The sequence below is a fragment of the Dreissena polymorpha genome, chromosome 9, assembly GCF_020536995.1.
Source record: "Dreissena polymorpha isolate Duluth1 chromosome 9, UMN_Dpol_1.0, whole genome shotgun sequence".
NCBI classification, from domain to species: Eukaryota; Metazoa; Mollusca; class Bivalvia; order Myida; family Dreissenidae; genus Dreissena; species Dreissena polymorpha.
In genome coordinates, this window is record NC_068363.1 from 10,547,713 (window position 1) to 10,571,369 (window position 23,657).

Below are 23,657 nucleotides of genomic sequence, written 5' to 3' on the forward strand. Positions count from 1 at the left end.
ATTTATATGATCCATTGTTAACAATATACCAATGAAATTCAAAGTAATGACATGTCTCAATTTTAAGAAAATCAACAGGCAAACAGTAGGAGCTTAATTTATTTTAGGTACACTGTTTTCATCTCAACAACTTTACTGTAGTTAAGTTAAATATTTGCTAGTACACATGTGTATTTCTAAAATAGTAACACAGTCTTTTCCCGTGCAATTTAGAGCCAGCCTGTTCTTACGATCGAAACACTGTTACCGATGAATATTCTTAACTTCTGATTCCTATCCAATAAGCTGTAAAAATTGTAGAAATTCAATTCAATTGGCATCCATCTATAAAACAAGCAGGTGGTAAGGCAATCATCAAATGCTCCGCTAATCAAAGAGCCAAAATATGCAAGGTTGGTAGGTCAATAGCTATTATGATAAAATGAAGATTGGTTGAGTGAAATATTAAAGGGCTAATTTTTTAATTTGAATAATGAAAGTTAAAGTATGTTAACTCGATAATAGGCAGCTATTTGTTTAAATAAAGTGCACCTCACTCAAACAGAAATCAGATCAGTAGCAAGAACACTGTATGTTTGTTTTTGCCTTAACAAAGAGTGTGTTTTTTAAATATATACCATCAACCATATTTGCCCCAAAACGCTTAACATGATCATCAAACAAAAGCAGTATATGTAGATGCATTCAGTATAATATGTGCAGTTACTAAAATACAACAATTTATGTGTAACAACTGACTCACATCACAAAACTCTTTAACACAGGACCATACAACATTAACAACAAAAAACACAGTCTGAATACCCAAAATAAAATAAGCTTTACAAATAATCACAATAAAAAATAGGGGTGCGATAAATTGTTAAAAAAGTTGTCTGTGTAAAACAGTATATAAGTTAAGCAAAAAAAGGAGAAATAAAACATCTACACTGCAGACTAACATTATTAGAGAATAAATAGTCTCATGACAACTAAACTGCTTAGAAATTAAAGTATAACATTGCTCTAAAAGCAGAAATTTTCTTAAATAAAGGGAAAAAAATTCACAATTAATATTTTCCACGATAAGCACTAAATATTTGTTTGCATAAATTATAAAACATTAAGCAACTTTACATGCATAAAATACGCATAAACATTTGGCACAACACTACAGAAAAGATGGCAACCCATTGTTAGTGTAAACGTTTCCAAATCTGGCCCCTTGTTCACAAAACGATTTTGCAATCGAAAATCAATTTTAACTGACATCGATTTTCATTTTTGCCAATCAACTACAATGGAAATCCATGTTCAATGACAAGCAAAATCGAGTTTCCATTGCAAAAAATGTTTTATGAACACGGGGCATGGTCTGCACCATTGTAATTAATATCATTACATAATTCACCAGATGCAACCTGTCGACCAATGATTGAGAGGATATTTATTAGTGGCATTAGGGCACAGCCTAACTTTAAATTTCAGGGAGAAATGACTTCTCCCCAACTGAAATTTGGGAGAAGTCAGGACACTTAAAGGAGAAGTGGTTTCTGTTCAGCATTTTGGGGGAGAATATAAAACAAATATATAAAAAAAATACACTTAAGTGTAAATGTTGTGTTATTGTGGCATTTAATGATAAGCCATTCACCACATCTTATTGATTTTAATCAGTTAATTTCTGCCACAAACAAAATCATTAAAAGAAGAAGTCGAACTCTTCTATATGTTATTAAATGGCGAAGTTAATATGTCCTGGGCGAAGTTATCACCCACTTTGCCCTCACTGCTGAGCCCTGGGCATTTAACTAATGGTAGCATCAACCAATCAATTAGCTCCAAATCTTAAGTAAACAATCTTTGACAAACAGAAAAGCAGGTACAATAATGATTGTATATTTGGTCAATTCAGAAAATAAACACACACAGAGACAAAACAGTGGGAATGAATTAAATATGTTTGACGAAAGTTGTGATCATAAAAAGATCCTGAGGTTTGAGCAATGTGGGATACCAGCTGTGAACAATGTGTAGGTGCAAATCAACTATGCATGCTATAAAGTTAACATTAGATTGATTGTATAAATTAATAGTAAAGGTAGAAATATTCCTTTAAAAGCTAAAAGCAATCTACATCCTATGATATGTGTTTCCGTAGCAATAGCAGCAGAATATTAAAATTTTAGTTCCATTTCTAAGATATTTCTTTAAAAAAAAAAGGCTTTAGTATGATTATTAAAATTGATGATGTCATTAATTATTTTAACAATTTATCAAAAGAAAATACTGAATAAAATAAAATAAAAACAATAGAAAATTAAAAAAGGCTTCATTGAAAACTCAATTTTGAGATTTTTTCAAGATTTTAAATAATAAAACAGAAAAATACATTTAAACATTTCCTTCACTACTGTGAAGCGACGTTAAGGACGTTAGGAAGTCACCAGGAATGTTCAAGCTGACATTAGAAGGATCCAATCCGTTGTAAAGGCACATCGCTGTCACTGTACGTCTCTGAGCCCTCCGAATTCAAGGAGGAATGAGAATGAACCCTCATCAACATTGACTCCCCGGGTCCAGATATAAGAAGATTAGAATGGCAGTTCTCTGGTTTTGGCGTTGAATTTCGTGAATTTTCGGACTCACCATTCACTTCATTGTCAATTTCCTTGTTTCCGTCCCCATCTTGGACTCCAGTTTCTTGTGTATCCATACTTAAAATTGACGCACTTGCTTCGGTATCGAGGCTATCACAATCATGGTTATACTGACCTTGTTGGATGTGAAGGTCAGTTCTTCTGTCAAGCTCAAAGTCATCTGCTAGAAGACACTCTTCATCTGATGTGTCATCACTGTCTACATTTCTTTGCCACCTCGCTGAAAGACTCTCTGAGTTCAGAATGTTGTCATCATCGCCATCATCATTTTCGCCGTCATTGTCTACACCTTGATTGTCTAGACCATTAGCATTTATCCCACTTTCACCGCTATTACCTTCATCTTGAAGATGATAGTCAACATTTGAATCGATGTCTTCCCCAGAATCAGTGTAGTCCGACTCACTGTCGGACGGCAGGAGATCAGCTGTTGAGGTTGAGGACTCATTGCCATTATGATCCAGGGTCTCTGTCTCATTCTCCTCATGAATGCTACACAATTGAAGGCTATTGGACGCATAATTACTATTGTCACCCTCATTATTTACGCCCTGGTTTGGATTGTCACCACTATTTTCCACACTCTCATTTGAACCAGAATCTTGTCTGACTCTTGACGATCGTCTCCTGTTGCCCCGACCTGCAGTGAATTTTTTTCTTTATATTTTACAGCCTATGCCTTTTGTATTGGGAAAAATAGTGTGATAAACCATCAAATTGGGAAAAAATTAACTTTAGTAATATGATTATGAATAATAGTATTCCAATTGTTTATAAGTGCATGTTAAACTGAATTTTATAATAAACTTAATTAACCAATTATTGAGTTAATTGGAAAAGTTTGGAATCTTTTGGTTAGATTTTGGTCAGAGTTTGGGGGAAAATTTGTTGCTTTTTCCATTGGGGAACAGTCTGTAAGAGGCCATTATTTTGGCAAAGAAAATCAATGACCTGATCTTCCGCGCGGGGCTCGTCTGCTGGCAGCATTCCTCAGTTGTTCCATGTACTCCTGCTGCACCTCATCAAAGTTCCTGGACGTGAGCATGGCCTCGTGGTAGGGGGGCGGCGCCCTGCGGCGCAGCAGCTCTGCATACAGCCGGCTCATGGGGGACTCGTGGCGCGGGTGGTGGCTGTAGTCCATTGTGCGCAGGCTGTACAGCTTGCAAGAGCAGCCTACCAGGATCACCAGCAGCAGGGCGCAGATCATTGAGCCGCAGATGGCAGCGATGATTACACGCTTAGTGGTGCCCAGGCCTAGAGGATGCAATGAAATGATTGGATAAAACATGTCATACAAATCTCATGAGCCACAGATTGCAGAAAAGATAACACTCTTAATGGTGGCTAGGCCTAGAAGGTGCAGTGAAATGATTGGTTAAAACATGTCTTACAAAATTCACATGCTTTCCACACACTTAGTGATCACAGGACTGAATGGGAAAGACAAATTACAGGTAAATAAATTTCATACAAAATTAACACGCTTTATATACCACATGACCTGGTAACCTAGTTTTTGAGGCCACATGTCCAACAAATGCGGGTAAGAACATACACCTTTATAATTTAAAGAAACCATTTTTAAGGTCATCATATATATTTAAACTTTTTGCCACTCAGAAGCAAATTGAAAATGACTTTGTGCAAACAGCATAAAACTAGAACAGCCTGCGAGCAACTCGCAGTCCGTTCAGGTTTTATGCTGTTTGCTGCCCATCAGTAACTTATGGATGGTAATAAAGCCTTAAAAACTTGAATCTCGTAAGAAAAGTCTTAAATTTTCTTTGACTATCTTAGGGAGTACAAATAACTCAGAGTTCCTTTTTGCATGGTAAAGGGTTCACTATCCCAATGACACAAAGAGAGAGGCACATTCTGACCTGAACAGTTCTGTTCGTCACTCATGTCCCCACAGTCGTCATGGTGATCACATGTCCAGCTCTCATAGATACACCGCCTGTTGTCACACAGGAAAGTGCCATTCTGAGAACCACACTGATTGGGACCTGGGGGGAAAATACAGAATGTTATGCTTAATTACACACAAAAAACTACCAAAATTTCGAACAATCATTGAAAGAGAAATTATCTAGTATGCATGCATGCAAGCAAGGATGGGACTAATAGGATTTGTGGTTTCTACAATTTTTAAAAGTTATTTACAATATAAATCATATACATCATGCGACCACTGTTTTATGGTCAATTGATCCCAACCACATGATGGGATAAAACTGTGTACAAGATTCCTTTCTCATGTTTCAATCCACATAACAAAGGTTTGGAACATGTAGTTACAGGGAAACAAGATTATGAAAGTTAGTTACCATACAAGATTATATAAATCATTAGACCCCTAAGGCAAGGTCAGTTTTGGCCCCAGGGGTATGATTTGTCAGTTTTGGCCCCAGGGGTATGATTGGTCAGTTTTGGCCCCAGGGGTATGATTGGTCAGTTTTGGCCCCAGGGGTATGATTGATCAGTTTTGGCCCCAGGGGTATGATTGGTCAGTTTTGGCCCCAGGGGTATGATTGATCAGTTTTGGCCCCAGGGGTATGATTGGTCAGTTTTGGCCCCAGGGGTATGATTGATCAGTTTTGGCCCCAGGGGTATGATTGGTCAGTTTTGGCCCCAGGGGTATGATTGATCAGTTTTGGCCCCAGGGGTATGATTGATCAGTTTTGGCCCCAGGGGTATGATTTGAATTAACTTAGTAATGGACCACTAGTCATTGTTACAGAAAAATATAAATTTTCTGACACATGAGGTTTAAGAGAACAATTTAAAAATCAGTTTTCAGCTCATGTTACCTACATCAGTGGAAGATCGATACTATTTGAACAACTTTGAAGGTCAAACAAGGATTACTCCTGTGAAGTTTGGTAAAAAGCTGCCCAGTGGATAAGGAGAAAATTTGGTTTGAATGACAGTTTACGGACGAACCATGATTGGCATTGCAGGAAAGAAATAAGGCGATCACAGATGAGCAAACAACATACTGAATGACAGTTTATTGTTTTTTAATAAGAACTATGTGGTATGTTTGTATGGCACAAAAATATTAAATATACTTACTGCATCCATTTTCATCGGCGTAGTTGGGGCACTTGGCAATTCCGTTGCATCTCTCTGAGAATTTGTAGCACTGAGTTTGCAACCCACAGTAGTGTTGATCTCTGTATTGACAATTCGCTGAAGATAAATAATAACATAAATCTAGTGTTCACAGAGCCCAGTTCAAATGTTTAGGTTTTAAAATACTTTTTATGTAATAAGTAGTCTTATGAATTCTATGCAGGGATGTAGTATCGGAAACACCTTATACGCTACCAGCCTCGCTGCTTTCACAAAAAGATTTTAATGGATCCTGTAAAGAAAGGATTATTGGTTGAGGGCATTTGAAAAGAAGCAAATAAAAAATCACACCCATAGAATGTTAAATAAAAAATTAAAAACTTTCACATTTTCAAAATGTACACTGCAAACATACTTGAGCTGTGCTCTGTGAAAAGGGGGTTTAATGCATTTAGCAGTGTCGTCCCAGATTAGCCTGTGCAGTCCACACAGGCTAATCAGGGACACAGATTAGCCTGGGCAGTCCACACAGGCTAATCAGGGACACAGATTAGCCTGTGCAGTCCACACAGGCTTATCAGGGACACAGATTAGCCTGTGCAGTCCACACAGGCTAATCAGGGACAACACTTAACGCCTTAACTGAAAATTTGCTAAGAAGAGACTTTCTTTAAACGAAAAATAGCATAAAAGCGGACAGTGTCATCCCTGATCAGCCTGTGTGGGCTGCACAGGATTATCTAGGACAACACTTAACACACATTCATTAAACACCCTTTCCATAGAGTACGGTTTCTAGTTTTATTGCAACCAAGGAATACAAATAACTCACGGCATTCAAGCTCATCAATGCCGGATACTGGACAATCCCAGACTCCATTGCACCTCTGTTGTTCAGAGTAGCAATCGTTCTCCATCCTACATCTATGCTGATCAGGCAAGCACACACCTGTATCATATCACAAAAGAATATTGGTACATAAGTAAACATGTAGATAATATGGATATTTGTTGGTGTTGCAAAAATACAGTATTTACTTAATGATTCGTACTTCATGGTTCTTAGTTTAATCTTGTGGATAAAAATATATTTCTACATTAAATAAATGTCTTCACATTTTTTTGTTTTTTTTTTACAATTTGTGAACATTTTATACAGGGTTAAAAAGAAAATTTTCCAGAAATCATACCATAATGACGTGCTATTTATTGCATCATTTAAAGAAATTGGAGTCTGAAATAATTTAATGAACATTTAAAATACTTTATATACATGGTAACCATTGTGAAAAAATTATAATTTTCTCTCTTGTTTAAGTAAATAAGATATTTCCTTTAAATAAGTTTATCTGACAATCCACACACAAGCAAAACAAGAAACCGTCGGAGACGGGTGATGCTCCCCAAAGTTTTTTTTGGTCACAATATTGCACTATATATTCAGATAAAAGGAAACGTCTTGAGGGCACAGTAGTTGGGGGGACAAGAATTTTTTATAGAAAATTTCAAAGGGCCATAACTCTGTGAACAAGAGCACCGCCTTGCGGGTGCAGATCGCTCATCTTTTTTCTTTTTAAAGGTTTAGGGACCTATCTCAATTTCAATCACAAAGGAGGGAGGGGTGGAGAGGGGGGTAAAGTGTGGGGGTGTGGTCATTTATTACATTTTCTTCCAAAAATGCCCAAAAATGCAACAAACAAAAAAAATTTTTGGGGGGTGGGGATTCTTGGGTGGGATGGTTAGACAGTATTTCAAAAACAAATAATAAAAATAAAAATGTGTGTTTATTAAAAAAACAAACAAGAGATGTGTTCTTCAAAAACACAATGTCCCCAATTGCGCCGCTTTGAAATTAAAAAAAAATAAATTGACCTTTGACCTTGAAGGATGACCTTGACCTTGAACTTCCACCACTCAAAATGTGCAGCTTAATGAGAACGCCGCTTTGAAATATATTCTTTGACCTTGAAGGATGACCTTGACCTTGAAGGATGACCTTGACCTTGAACTTCCACCACTCAAAATGTGCAGCTTCATGATAACGCTGCTTTGAATTATTTTTTACGACCTTTGACCTTGAAGGATGACCTTGACCTTGAAGGACGACCTTGAACTTCCACCACTCAAAATGTGCAGCTTCATGATAACGCGGCTTTGAATATTTTTTTTGACCTTTGACCTTGAAGGATGACCTTGAACTTGAAGGATGACCTTGGCCTTGAACTTGCACCACTCAAAATGTGCAGCTTCATGAGAACGCCGCTTTGATTTATTTTATTTTTTTACCTTGAAGGATGACCTTGACCTTGAACATCCACTACTCAAATTGTGAAGCTTCATGAGATACACATGCATGCCAAATATCAAGTTGCTTTCTTCAATATTGAAAAAGTTATGGCCAATCTTAAAGTTTTCGGACGGACAGACGCTATAAATTTGACATTTGACCTTGAAGGATGACCTTTTACCTTTCACCACTCAAAATGTGCAGCTCCATGAGATACACATGCATGCCAAATATCAAGTTGCTATCTTCAATAGTGAAAAAGTTATGGCCAATGTTAAACTGACATACTGACTGACAGTTCAACTGCTATATGCCACCCTACTGGGGGCATACAAATTATTTTATTTGGGGGTGGGGAGTGGGGCGGGTATAGTGTGAGGGTGTGGTGGTCATTTATTAGATGAAAAAAAAATTGGGGGGGGGGGGGCGGAATGAGGGGGGATTTGGGGGGGGGGGGATGGTTTGTGGGTGGAGTCTATTGTGGTTTGTCAGGTAAGAGTTGTTTTGGCAGAGTATCAATCAAATCTAATCATAAATAAAGAAGTTATGGCAATTTAAGCAAAATTTAATAATTTGACCTTGAGAGTCAAGGTCATTCAAAGGTCAAGTCAAAATTCAACTTGCCAGGTACAGTACCCTCATGATAGCATGAAAGTATTTGAAGTTTGAAAGCAATAGCCTTGATACTTTAGAAGTAAAAAGGATCTAAACACAAAATGTAACCATATATTCAAAGTTACGAAGTCAAAAAAAGGCCATAATTCCGTAAAAATGACAACCAGAGTTATGCAACTTGTCCTTTACTGTCCCCTTATGATAGTTTGCGAGTGTTCAAAGTATGAAAGCAATATCTATGATACTTTAGGGGTAAAGTGAACCAAAACACAAACCTTGACCAAATTTTCAATTTTCTAAGTATAAAGGGCCCATAATTCCGTCCAAATGCCAGTCAGAGTTACATAACTTTGCCTGCACAGTCCCCTTATGATAGTTAATAAGTGTTGCAAGTATGAAAGCAATAGCTTTGATACTTTAGGAAAAAAATGGACCTAAACACAAAACTTAACAAAATTTTCAATTTTCTAAGAATAAAAAGGGCACATAATTGTGTCAAAATGCCAGTCAGAGTTACATAACATTGCCTGCACAGTCCCCTTATGATAGTTAGTAAGTGTTGCAAGTATGAAAGCAATATCTTTGATACTCAAGGAATAAAATGGACCTAAACACAAAACTAACCAAAATTTTCAATTTTCTAAGTATAAAAAGGGCACATAATTCTGTAAAAATGCAAGCCAGAGTTATCTTACTTTGCCTGCCCAGTCTCCTCATGATAGTAAGTAACTGTACCAAGTTTGAATGCAATAGCATTGATACTTTATGAGAAAAGTGGACCTAAACGCAAAACTTAACCGGACACCGACGCCAAGGTGATGACAATAGCTCTTTTTTTTTTTCAAAAAATAGATGAGCTAAAAATCATACGCCCAGAACCTGCTGATAATATGCACATCTCCTCTTGGTAATGAAGCTTTCCATAAAGTTTCATTGAATTCCGGTCATTAGTTGCTGAGAAATAGCCGGACAAGAATTGCACTAAATGTATAGTTAATGAAAATTTCAAAGGGCCATTACTCTGTGAAAAATCATCCGACAAGAACCCGCTGATAAAATGCACATCTCCTCTTGGTAGTGAAGCTTCCCATAAAGTTTCATTGAATTCCGGTCATTAGTTGCTGAGAAATAGCCCGGACAAGAATTGCACTACGTGTACAGTTAATGGAAAATTTCAAAGGGCCATAACTCTGTGGAAAATCATCTGACCAGAACCCGCTGATAATATGCACATCTGTTCTTGGTAGTGAAGCTTCCCATAAAGTTTCATTGAATTCCGGTCATTAGTTGCTGAGAAATAGCCCAGACAAAAATTGTGCACGGATGGACGAATCCGCGACTATAATATATTATATTATATATATATATTTGGGGGGAGTATATTATACTCCCCCCAAAATAAATTTTGGGGGAGCATAAAAATGTAAGAGAAGTTTGTTTTTTGGCAAATCTCATGGATGTGAATTTCAAGAAAGTAACTAACATGCTAGAGTAATAGATGAAGAATTAAAAGATCAAACATTTATTTTTTTATTTTTACTCTTTCAGGGTTGGAAACAATATTTACCAGAGGGTCAAGATGGCCCTAAGCAATAAGTTGAGTTCAAACCCTACAACGTATACATATTTTGACACATTTGTGGTTCTTTAGAAAGTAAAATTTAATCAAAGACCTTTCTTACTAGATTCAACTGTTTAAGGCTTCATTTCCAATCCTTAGATACTAATTAGCAGCTAACAGCATTAAACCTGAACAGACTGCGAGTTACTCATCAACACTTAATGCTTGGGTGGGCTTAAGAACTGGTGGAAAGTTTGTTAATAATCAAATCAGTACAGTGTTTTATATGATTTTTTTTATTTGCTAAAATAATACTGAAAATCACCTTTCAATTGATATGTAAAGTTAAATCCCGGAACTGAATACCCAGACTTTGAGTGGAAAACAACATTAAGCCAGCTGCCGGAGCTCTCTATAAGGCTAGGTGGGGTTTTCAGTTTGCTGTAGGAGCCAAGCACTGCGTACGAAGAGTCTGGCCCATCAAAGATTGTCAAGACATCCTGGTCTGTCATACTGAGTGTGAACATCACAACACGCAGCTGAATCACTGTCCCACCTGGTGTTCCCTGTAGAGAAGAGAGGCATAGCAATGAAAATTGGTCTTTTTGAGGTCTGGGCAAGTCAAATCAACATTTTTATTCACATATAGAATCGATTGACCTTGAAGTGGTGACCTTAATTTTGAGCCAGCATGAGTGATTTGTGACTGTGGGACATCTTCTGAGTGAAATTAACACAAAGGGAATAACAAATATGAAGCAAATACATGTACAAAACGATGACACATCACCCATTGACTTTTGAAATGTGACCTTAATCTTGAGCCAGAATGATTGACTTATACCATACCATATCAGTGACTTTAACAATGTTGCAAACTTCATGTAAACCCATTTAAGTGGATAGGATTTATGGAGCATACACAAAAATGACAGGCTCACAATTTTTACCTCCAACCAGCATGACTTTCTCATGCATTCTGCATATCACCTGTTTGACTATAACATTGTTGCCATGGTTTTGGATATCCTTATGTAAGTATGACCTTGACCTTAGGCAAGCCTGACTGACTCATGCTCTATGCACATCATTTCCAAATTTCAATTTTCCTGAAAATCCTTCGAATATTGTCGGAAATATGAAGATCTGAGATATGACATATCGGAGATATGAAGCAGACACAACAAATTGAGGCTAACAAGTACGACCTTAACATTGACCTAAACCTTTAGCAAACATGACTGACTCATGCCTTTTGCACATTGGTTCAATCCTTTAACATTAGAGCAAAGTTTCATGAAAATCTAAGAAAAAAATTGTTTGGATATTACAAAACTTACCACTAAATATGTAAATTTTGAGAACACTTCCAACTACATTTTCCATGTAATTAAAGGTCACTATAGTGGTGGGGGACATAAAAATAATGGTTAAATGAATTCTTAGTTCAAGCATTTTACATCACAAATAAGTAATTGGCAGTTCTTACAAGTTGGTGAATGACCCAGGAGCAGTTGGAGTTAGGTGGGTATGGCTGTGGGTAAAGAGGGGAGGCAAACCAGCCCCAACTGTCATCCAACCTTCTGTTACACAGCTGGATTGGCCCTAAATGAGGAGAAAATGGGATCTACAACATTGTGAATGTGGAATCATAATCATTGAATTCAATTATGGACTGAATATTGTTTATTGATTAAAAATCCTACAAAACTGAGAGTGTAATTTTGCCACAACAGCTCCCTCAGAGCCATGGTCACTCAAATGTGTCGTGTTCTGAGAAAACTGGGCTTAATGCATGTGCGTAAAGTATCGTCCCAGATTAGCCTGTGCAGTCCGCACAGGCTAATCAGGGACGACACTTTCCGCTTCAATGGTATTTTTTGTTTAAAGGGAGTCCCTCCTTGCCGAAAATCAAGTTTAGGCTGCACAGGCTAATCTGCGACAACACTTTACGTACATGCATTAAGCCCAGTTTTCTCAGATCAAGACACAAATTAACATGTCAATTAAAATAGAATATAGAAGTGGTTGATAAATATGGTAAAATGGTCAAGTATGTGATCAACTGGATTTTTTTTCATATTTTGGCAAGCTTAACACATGTGCTTTATGCTTTGCCATATTGAAAGATAAGATAAAATGTTTCAAATGATTTACATATTTGGGATTATCTGTTCAATAATTGAGCCTCATGCTGGGTAAACGGGATTTTATGCATGTGCATTAAGTGTTGTCCCAGATTAGCCTGTGTATTTCACAGTGGCTAATAAGTGACAACACTTTTAACTTTTATGATATTTTTTGTTTAAAAAAAGTCTCTTTTTAGCAAGTCAAGGCAAAAAGTGTTGTCCCTTATTGGCCAGTGCAAATTGCACAGGCTAATCTGGGACGACACTTTACTATATTGAGCCCCTTTTTCCCAGAGCACAGCTCCATGGTATACCACATATTGCGGGATCCTCATCCTGCCCCTGGCTGCAGTGGACCACACCGTCACACTTGAGTGCATTGTGCAGGCACGAGTACTGACTCTGGTTCACCTGTTGGCAGTAGATCTCCCCATACGCACATGCTTCAAGGAACTCTGAAGGGGTCACTTGTGGGGATTGAGTGGGAATGGGACTGGGGGACATTGTGGGGCGCAGATTTGCTGAAAATTATGAAAATTAAATTAGATTAAATAATTTGAAAATATACATGTTACACTTTCTTATGTGGTCTATTCTCTTTGTAATCTACACTAGGTTTATTACCTACAACAGTATTAATACTGTTCAATACATTTTCTTTGTAATTTTATGGCCCGAAACATATTTTAGAATTGCTTCTTATTATAGGTTTATCCCCAAAGCCTTAATGTATACGGGCAAGCACTTACACACATATATATGCACTATGTCTTCAACAAGTGGACCCTGAATCAGGGCTCCCCAAGAGGATTTTTGTGTAGCCAAATTTTAGAAACTGTATCAAAAGTTTTAGCCAAGCATATGCATGCCTTTAGTGAGTAAAATTTACCGCAAATTATGAAATTAGTAAATTTGGTTTAATATTTAAAATAAGTTTTTATTATTTCACCAACTCAATACAAAATTAGTCTTCCCATTTATTATTAAACAATTTTAATTTAAGATTTTCCCGAAACATTAATTCAAGAAACATCATTTTCTAATCAAATAATGATTTACAAAGAAGTTTTCTGAATACGGGCCCAGACTTACAACAGAAGGCTTCATCCTCATCCTGCCCGTTACTGCAGTCAGATCTCCCGTCACAGAGCAGGGCCATGGGGACACAGACCACGCCCTGGGCAGCATTGAGGTAGCAACGCACACACGGGATCACTGGGCTACTGGTCACTGGGAATTTATGCAGTTTTGCATGGTTATATTAAGAAATAACATATATTAAACAAGAGGGCCATGATGGCCCTAAATCGCTCACCTGACTAACCTTGCTACATCAACTTAAATTCTATCAGACCCATATACAATCCCAAGCCAGATTGCATCAATTAATACATTCTGACAAAATTTCATTAAGATGTGATGAAAACTGTGACCTCTTTCATCTACACAAGGTTTTACTAGAATTGGCCCGGTGACCAAATTTTTTACCCCAGATGACCCATATACGATCCAAAATCAGATATTATCAAGATAAACATTCTGACCATATTTCATTAAGATCAGATGAAAATAATGACCTCTATTGTCTACAGAAGGTTTTTCTATTATTTGACCTAGTGACCAAGTTTTTGACCCCAGATGACCCAAATACAATCCCAACCCAGATTTAATCAAGATTAACATTCTGGCCAAATTTTATTAAGTTTGGATGAAAACTGTGACCTCTACTGTCTACACAAGTTTTTTTAAACTTTGACCTAGTGACCTAGTTTTTGACCCAAGATGACCCAAATTTGATCCCAACCCAGATTTTAACAAGTTTTTGACCATATTTCATTAAGATCAGATGAAAACTGTGACGTCTACTGTCTACACAAACAAATTGTTGACGGACACACACACGCACAATGGACGCCGGACATCACACGGTCACATAAGCTCACCATTGTCTACACAAGCTTTTTCTATGATTTGACCTAGTGACCTAGTTTCTGACCCCAGATGACCCAAATACAATCCCAATCCAGATTTTATCAAGATACACATTCTGACCAAATTTCATAGAATTTGGATGAACACTGTGACCTCTATTGTCTACACAAGGTTTTTCTATTATTTGACCTAGTGACCTAGTTTTTGACCCCAGATGACCCAAATAAAATCCAAACCCAGATTTCATCAAGATAAAATTTCTGACCAAATTTCATAAAGATTGGATGAAAACTGTGACCTCTATTATCTACAGAAGGTTTTTCTATTATTTGACCTAGTGTCCTAGTTTTTGACCCCACATGACCCAAATTCAATCCCAACCCAGATTTCATCAAGATAAACATTCAAACCAAATGTCATCAAGATTGGATGAAAACTGTGACCTCTATTGTCTACACAAGGTTTTTCTATTATTTGACCTAGTGACCTAGTTTTTGACACCAGATGACCCAAATACGATCCCAATCCAGATTTTATCAAGATAAACATTCTGACCAAATTTCATAAAGATTGGATGAAAACTGTGACCTCTACTGTCTACACAAACAAATTGTTGACGGACACACGGACACGCACAACGGACGCCGGACATCACACGGTAAAATAAGCTCACCATGTCACTTCTTGACAGGTGAGCTAAAAATAACACAAAAACATTTTTGTCAGTTTAGGTAAAAATGCAGGCATCGAATCACTGATATACTGGTCACAAGTAATTTACACAGAGTTGTATTGTTATATTAATGAATAACATATATGTTATATAATAAAATACAACTTTTTTTTTTTAGTTTTAAACTGTTTTGGTAAGTGGATTAAGTGCAAGTCACAAACCTTAAATAATAGATACCAATAAAAACAAGAGGCCCTGAAAGGTCCAAAGTCTCTCACCTGAGATTCAAAGGAACTGACCTGTTCTGTGCAGCCCAAGATGTTATTTGAAGAAAATGTTCTTACCAACTTTGATGACTAGTGAACACCCTGGCGGCCATGGCTTTGAACAGACCAGAACCATTTTCATATACATCCAAGATATCATTTAAACAAATATTCTGACAAAGTTTCATGAAGATTCATGAAGCCATATAAGGAAAAAATGCCCCACCCCTGGTGGCCATGTTTTTCAAGCAACTGGAACCATTTTCGAACTTGAACAAGATATCATTGGGACAAATCTTCTGACAAAGTTTCATGATGATTGGACAATAAATATGGCTTCTAGAGTGTTAACAAGGTTTTACTATAGCTATATAAGGGAAAATGCCACGCCCCCTTGGTGGCCATGTTTTTCCACCAATCAGAACCATTTTCAAACTCATCCAATATATCATTGGTACAAATATTGTGACCAAGTTTCATGATGATCAGACAATAAATGTGGCCTCTAGAGTGTTAATAAGGTTTTACTAAAGAAATATATAGCCATATTAGGAAAAATGCCCCGCCCCCTGGTGGCCATGTTTTGAAGGCAACCGAAACCATTTTCGAACTCATTTTCGAACTCATCCAAGATATCATTGGAACAAATATTCTGACAAAGTTTCATAAAGATCGAAAAATTATTGTGGCCTCTAAAGTGTTAACAAGGTTTTACTATAGCCATATAAGCAAAAATGCCCCCCCCGGCCATTTTTTCAACCAACCAGCATCATTTTTGAACTAGTCCAAGATATTTTTGGGAAGATTCTTCTGACTAAGTTTCATGAAGATCATAAATGTGGCCTCTAAAGTGTTAACAAGATTTTACTATAGCCATATAAGGAAAAATGCACCGCCCCTTGGCAGCCATGTTTTTCAAGCAAACGTAACCATTTTCAAACTCATCCAAGATATCATTGAGACCAATCTTCTGACCAAATTTCATGAAGATTGGACAATAAATGTGGCCTTTAGAGTATTAACAAGGTTTTACTAAAGCCATATATAGCCAAATAAGGAAAAATGCCCCGCCCCTGGTGGCAATGTTTTTCAAGCAACCGAAACCATTTATGACCTCATCCAAGATATCATTGGCACAAATCTTCTGACCAAGTTTCATGAAGATCAGAAAATAAATGTGGCCTCTAGAGTGTTAACAAGGTTTTACTACAGCCATATAAAGAAATATGCCCCGCGCCCTGGCAGCCATGTTTTTCAACCAACCAGCATCATTTTTATACTCGTCCTAGATATTATTGGGATGAATCTGCTGACCAAGTTTCATGAAGATCGGACAATAAATGTGGCCTCTAGAGTGTAATTTTACTATAGCCATATATAGCCATATAAGGAAAAATGCCCTGCCCCTTGGCAGCCATGTTTTTCAAGAAAACGTAAACATTTTCGAACTCATCCAAGATAATATTGAGACCAATCGTCTGACCAAAGTTCATGAAGATTGGACAAAAAATGAGGCCTCCAGAGTGTTAACAAAGCAAATGTTGACGCCGCACAACGGACGACAGACAAAAGGCAACACAAAAGCTCACCATGAGCACATTGTTCTCAGGTGAGCTAATAAGCAGAGGGTTAGGATTAATCATGATGCAGCATTTCTAACAGTCAAACAGAACACACAACAGTGACCCCAATAATTGAATTTGAAGTGACATTAGAGCATAGTTGTTTGAAAGAAGAAAAATTATCTTAATTATTTATCAAATGTAGAAGAGTTATTTAATAAGCATGGAGGCATTTATAATTGATAGATGGTATACTGATGTAATACATGTGCATGTGAAAAGGGATTTCATGCACATGTGTCGTTCCAGGTTGGCTTTTTCTGTTTTGCATAAGCTAATAAGATAATAAAATCCAATCAAGATGTAAAGTCTTAACATGGAATGACACTTTACACACAAGCATTAAGCCCCATTATCGCAGGGTGAGATTCATATATGGCGTATGTAGCACCTGTATTGGCTGGGGCTAAGCACTGTTGCTCGTCCTCCCCTCGGTCACACTCCTTCACTCCGTTACACAGCCAGTGGTCCAGCACACAGGAACCATCAATGCAGTAGTGCTTGCAGCTCGCACTGTCATCTACAAGACAGCTCAATGTTCAGAATTGTGTATTGACAAAGTTTTAGCAGATTGTACATTATTTTTCTGTTTAATGTTATCTCTTGTCTTGGCGTTAACGGTATATATGTTTATTTTTCAAAAAAATATACATGTATTATTTTACGTACATTAGCTTCAATGTCTTAATTAATAGAATCAAACAGTCTTCAAACACATTCATAGAGAATCAGGGCTGGCAAGGACACAAGTTTTCTGAAACCAATTGTACCTTTCTCTAACAAATACAAAGTTTTATACATGAGGATTTTACTAAGAACAATATATTTTATGCAAAAATGGATGTTATGCAGCCAACTAGCCCAGACGCATATATGAAAGAAGCTACACTCTGCTAAAGTCATGCAAAAAGTTCTGTGATTTCATCATCAGACAAGGTAGCTTCTGAAAGACTATGAGGCTGGTCTGTCTGTGATTTCATCATCAGACAAGGTAGCTCCTGAAAGACTATGAGGCTGGTCTGGAGCTACGCTGGCTGCATATGGCATAGGACCCTTTTTTGCATGACAAGGCATACAGCTTAACACAGTTCTCTTTAACAAAAACTTATAATTTTTGGCTTACTGACATTTGAATACTAGTCAAACAATATTTCAGATGAACAATTAGAAGTTTACAAGCCAGTAACAAACAAAAGAACATGGTTGCATAGTCCAATTATTTTGAATGGCAAGTCCGTCTTTAAACAACTAAATGGTGGATCAATAAAAAAGGAAAATTAAAGGTTTCATAATGAAATCAAATAATAAATTACAAATTCTTAAAGGCTTTTAAAAGATTTATCATTTAAACACAAATACTTGAGCAACCATAGAAGATATGAAGGAAAAAGAAATAGACAAGACAACTTACCTGTTACATACTCCAGAAGAAAATCTGGATCTTTGAGTCTTTTGACAGACCCTTGGAGATACATGTACACCACCCAAATCTCTCCGACTGAAGACCGATACATTATTGTCCCATTATTGGACTTGACCAAGTTGCAGGCAGACACAAATGGGTCTGGACCCAGTTGAAGTGCATACCCAGAGCTACAGGCTTCCTTGTCAAAACCTTTCAATACAATTCTGAAAGTAAATCAGATAGTCCACATTAGTGATCACTTCAAATCTTCCATCGTAGATTTGGATTGCTTGTTAATAATATTTAGATTTTCCCCATATTTAACTGTATTTTAGAGAGACATATTATAGCAAGCAACTTGTTGCATGAAACTTTCATGAATAAAGCTCTCCAGTACTGATATTGACACCCAATAATACCCCACAGACAAATATAGCTCTCAAGCTCTGCCACTTCATGTTTGTACATAAATGATTGTGAAGGCTTTACCATACCTCAAAAGAAAGGATTGGGACAAAACTGGTAATATGGTACATCTTTTCTACTAACTTTGCTGTAACTTTCTGAAGACTAGGTGACTTGATATGCCACACTCCACATGGCTTGTTGGTTTTCTGGGTAAAAGCAGAACCAGATATCAGCCCGTAGTCCCTTGAAAGTTCCACTGCAGATTCTAATGAACACAATCCTGAAATTGCATGTTAATTTTAGTTAAAACATTCAAATCTGCAAGAAAAATAATATGTCTTGCATTGAAATTTAATAGGATGAGAATCAGTTTGAAAGCAAATAGCTGTGTAAATAATTTTATACCTAATCACAAATAAGATATGTGGCTGGGCTCTGCAATCCAACACAGACACTTTGACATGTACATAATAAAAAACAAGAGGGCCATGATGGCCCTTAATCGCTCACCTGACTAACCAAATACAATCCCAACCCAGATTTCATCAAGATAAACATTCTGACCAAATTTCATAAAGATTTGATGAAAACTGTGACCTCTTCTGTCTACACAATGTATTTCTATTATTTGACCTAGTTTTTGACCTAGTGACCTAGTTTTTGACCCCAAATGACCCAAATACAATCCCAACCCACATTTCATCAAGATAAACATTCTGACCAAATTTCATAAAGATAGGATGAAAACTGTGACCTCTATTGTCTACACAAGGTTTTTCTATTATTTGACCTATTATTTGACCTAGTTTTTGACCTAGTGACCTAGTTTTTGACCCCAGATGACCCAAATACAATCCCAACCCAGATTTCATCAATATAAACATTCTGACCCAATTTCATTAAGATTGGATGAAAACTGTGACCTCTACTGTCTTCACAAACAAATTGTTGACGGACGCACACATAACGGACGCCGGACATCACACGGTCACATAAGCTCACCATGTCACTTCGTGACAGGTGAGCTAAAAATAATTCTTAATAGTGTCTTATTAAGTATTAACAACAATGAACCGTAATGAAAGCCATTTTTTTTATTTCATTTACGTATGATAATTAATAAATCATATAACAGCTAATAACCAGCAGACTCTATGAAAACTGTCAGTAACACAAATGACAAGGTTTAAATTAAAAGGGTTAAATGTCTGACAAGATTCAACAGCAAAAGGTTATTAAACAATGTATCTGACTGAAACTTTGGTGGGTTCACCGAGTCTAAATTTTTGGTTAGAATTCATGTATACACTATAAATCTATATATTTGCAACAATTAAAACAATTTGTATAAATTATAAATGATACTACCTGATTGAAAGTCGGCATTCACTAGAGATACATGTACATGTACTGAAATAAATTAGCAAAAATATATTATAACATGTGCATCTCTATTTATGAAGTATGTGGATAACATACAAGAAAAAAAGGAGCTTTAAATTCATAAGATTTAAATATACTGGTACGTGTTTTTTTTAAACCCATACGTTTACAAAGGCAGGCATCTATTAGGCAGATGCCCTTGATTTATTTTTAACAGCTTATTATTTTGACTCATTTTATTTAAAGAATAATTTCGTTTAAAGTTTATATTAAATAAAAAAGTGTGCCAGTCAATAAAACTGAAATGGGCTAATAGATCAAAAACACTTTTGCATTTATCCTGATATAATGGGGCAAGGTGATGGTGGTAACTTAACACTTTTATTTGTTCTCTTGCCAATAACATTATTTTAGAACCAAATTGAAGCAACTTTCCCTGATTTAAGAATATGTTTTGACACAAATTGAGAATATTGAAATTTTTCCAAGTTTTGACATTGTGATCAAAAAAGTGGAGAAAAAAAACAGGTTAATTATAATTATTATTCATCATTATACTTATGCTCTGATCACATATTTCCTCCTTTATGTATTGTTCATATAGTATTTCTAAATAACACAAACTCATGTAATTTTCAGCATTTTCCATGCAACATGTGTTGACATTTGTTAACAAGAAATGTACATCCCCTGCAATTTCAGTGTTAAAGCTATTTATAGCATGCACATCTTGAAATTGTTACAGCCAATAAAAATCCACTGCTAAAGAAGACACCGTACTTTTAAGATGGCAATCAACAGAATAGATTATCTTGATCTTTACAGATGAACAAACTTAAAGCAAACAAGAGTGCCAAACTGTCACAAGATACGCCCGTTTTAAGGCTTTGGACAACTTGATAACTTTACCATGACCCATATTTGAACTTGACCTACATATCATCTAAACACAACTTCTGATCACAGGTGGTTAGCGTGTGGCTATGATATTAATTAGTGAAAACATCATTTTGAATGATAAATAATCATATTATGACGAAAAATTAACTTTTCTGAAAAAAAAAATAATTTCACTATCAAATATATATATATAACAAGGTATGCAACTCAAAATCACCCGAAAACGGGGTGCATCGCTTTAAACAGCCATTACTTCATTAATTTTGCAGCGATTTTCATGAACCCGGTCTTATTCAACCCAGAAACAAATTTACTTTCTGGAAATGTATATATCTTGTTATATTTCTACACATGCTGGGTCAAAATTTAAGAAATAACACGATACACAATTCGCTTGACCCAGTTGACAATGATCAGACAGTATTCATGAATGAATACTTCAATTAGAGAGCGGACACCATGCTAAATGCTTGAATGCACTAAGTGACCTCGTGACCTAGTTTTTAACCTGACATGACCCATATTTGAACTTGACCTACATGTAGATTTTGTCTAGACACAACTTCTGACCAAATTTGGTGAAGATCGGATGAAAACTACTTCAATTAGAGAGCGGACACCATGCTGAATGCTTGAAATGCACAAAGTGACCCTGTGACCTAGTTTTTGACCTGGCATGACCCATATTCGAACTTGACCTAGATATTGTCTAGATACAACTTCTGACCAAGTTTGGTGAAGATCGGATAAAAACTATTGGAATTAGAGAGCAGAAACTGCTGTGGACGCAGCTTGCCCGACCGCCCGCCCACCCGCCGCCAAGGTGAAACTATGATATGTCCTGTTTTTTTTAAATGGGCGTATAAAAAATGTTAAGACCAAAGAATAATCAATATTTTTATAATGATTCATATTCGTATAACTATAACAAATATGTTATGTCACATCTTTATGAAAATTGACATCTTGCCAACTGTCAATCAGATTCTTATCTAAATAATGATCTATCAATCAATCAGCAATCGATAAATCGTGCGTGCCGGTAGCCAATGACCTGTCCGCCATTTTCTAAACATGCCGATTGCCTGGTTCTCATTTATTCAACGAGTTTCATTAATTTTGTTTGAAAAAAATAGGAAATGAAATATATAAAGAAACAGTGTAAATAATGTGTATGTAACTGGGACAGTCAGGCCAAAATATAAAATAGGTCCGTTTTCGGTCGCCCGACCGTGTCTCCCGAATCGGCGCCGACCCTCAACATTTAATTGGGATCGCCAAAAAAAAAAAAATTTTTTTTTTTTTCATTTTCGTTCGTATAAGATGTAATATCAAGCAAACAAAGCATATATATACATGTATTTCTTATTAAAAGCTTTAGTAGCTTTCCATTTTAGTACCCCCCGCCCCACATAAAATTAAAAAATAAAATCAAATCCCTACCTACCGACCCTGTTTTTTTTTCCCAAGGAGACCAGAAACGGACCTATTTTTTATTTTGGCCTCAGTATCCAGATGGAAAAGTTAGTGGAATTTAATTTACACAATTTCCAACGTGGAAATGTGGTCTTGACAAGTGCGAGTGGAAGCTTCAATGTGTAGAATTACCAAAATTACCCAGTGCTTTCGACAGACCATTTAACGTTCCCTTGCCAGGGCAATTGCTAAATCAGAGTCAGTGGGGCGCTTGAAATTTATCGATTAGTGTATTTTTCCCTTCTTAAGATCAAAGCAATATCGACTTGATTTTTACTGCAGGTATTGACTGCCTACAAGTGCTGTCGCTCATGCAAAGCGTGCGCTCTCAATGGCCAATATAGGTTTTCCAATACATTGATGCTCCACCATAAGGCGGGCTTTAGTAAAATTAGTTGGGAAACTCAACATATTTGGCGAAGTCAATAGTGCTTTAATCTTAAGAAGTGCTAGGTGCAGAAAATTACACTAATTCAAGCGCCACACTAACTCTGATATTCAAGTGATTCAACCCGATGGACCCGTGAGAAAGCCTGTGAAAAGCACTGTAGGCTAGTAGCTGCTACCAATCAACTGGTCTGAGTGTAAATTTGGTTTGGGAATCATTTTCTTCTGTTCACCTCATATGGACAGATATTTTTATTTCATTATGAAAAACCTTGATCATTTCTTATGGAAATATAATGAATAAAATACCAAATTTAAAATGTTTGCAAAGAAATAATGATGCTGTTACCAGTCAACAGGACCACCAAGATATGCATCAGTATGACCCACTTCCTGCTCGGCATAATGCCTTTTGATGATTGGTAAATCAGGCAGATCTCATTTCGAAAATAGAGCTAACGTATAATGTCGGTAGAGCGTATAATTAATTTGTTATCGGAAACAAGTTTTGTGTTATGATACGACTTGAACTGTCAACTAAGTGAATGTCAACTGTCAACTTTTCTTTATTTGTTTTCTTCTGCCTTATTTCCGGTTACTCATAAACCCAAATAAAATATAAAGGGAATGAGGTTACACAAAAGTAAACGTTTATATTTTGTGTATTGAATTTAACCCTAACGGGACTATGTCATTTTAAAGGGCCCCATTATTTGTAGTGGTATTTACTGACAAACAAGGGAAAAACATGGCTATAAAATTGATTCTCCTTTTTATTAGCAGTGACATCATTGTGTTATCTTAACTCTTGGTTGAAAGGTTTACACTGCATTCACGAGTAAAATCCTTCTAAATCTGGAAGGATTTATCAATACCTACCCTCTAATCGGTTCAACAAA

General features: G+C 36.5%; 1 protein-coding gene across 1 annotated transcript; it reads right to left on the reverse strand.

The window, feature by feature from the left end:
* Positions 1-441: 441 nt before the first annotated feature.
* On the reverse strand, positions 442-23,354 carry LOC127845264 (low-density lipoprotein receptor-related protein 12-like). The gene is made up of 14 exons (XM_052376089.1): positions 23,108-23,354; positions 19,981-20,022; positions 18,754-18,892; positions 18,211-18,428; positions 17,191-17,319; positions 13,399-13,536; positions 12,621-12,827; positions 11,667-11,782; positions 10,503-10,743; positions 6,547-6,663; positions 5,715-5,831; positions 4,520-4,645; positions 3,591-3,893; positions 442-3,279 (listed from the first exon to the last, which is right to left on the reverse strand). Exons 1-14 carry the CDS (start codon positions 23,160-23,162, stop codon positions 2,447-2,449), a joined length of 2,781 nt encoding a protein of 926 aa, XP_052232049.1. The 5' UTR covers positions 23,163-23,354; the 3' UTR covers positions 442-2,446.
* Between the last annotated feature and the right edge of the window lie 303 nt (positions 23,355-23,657).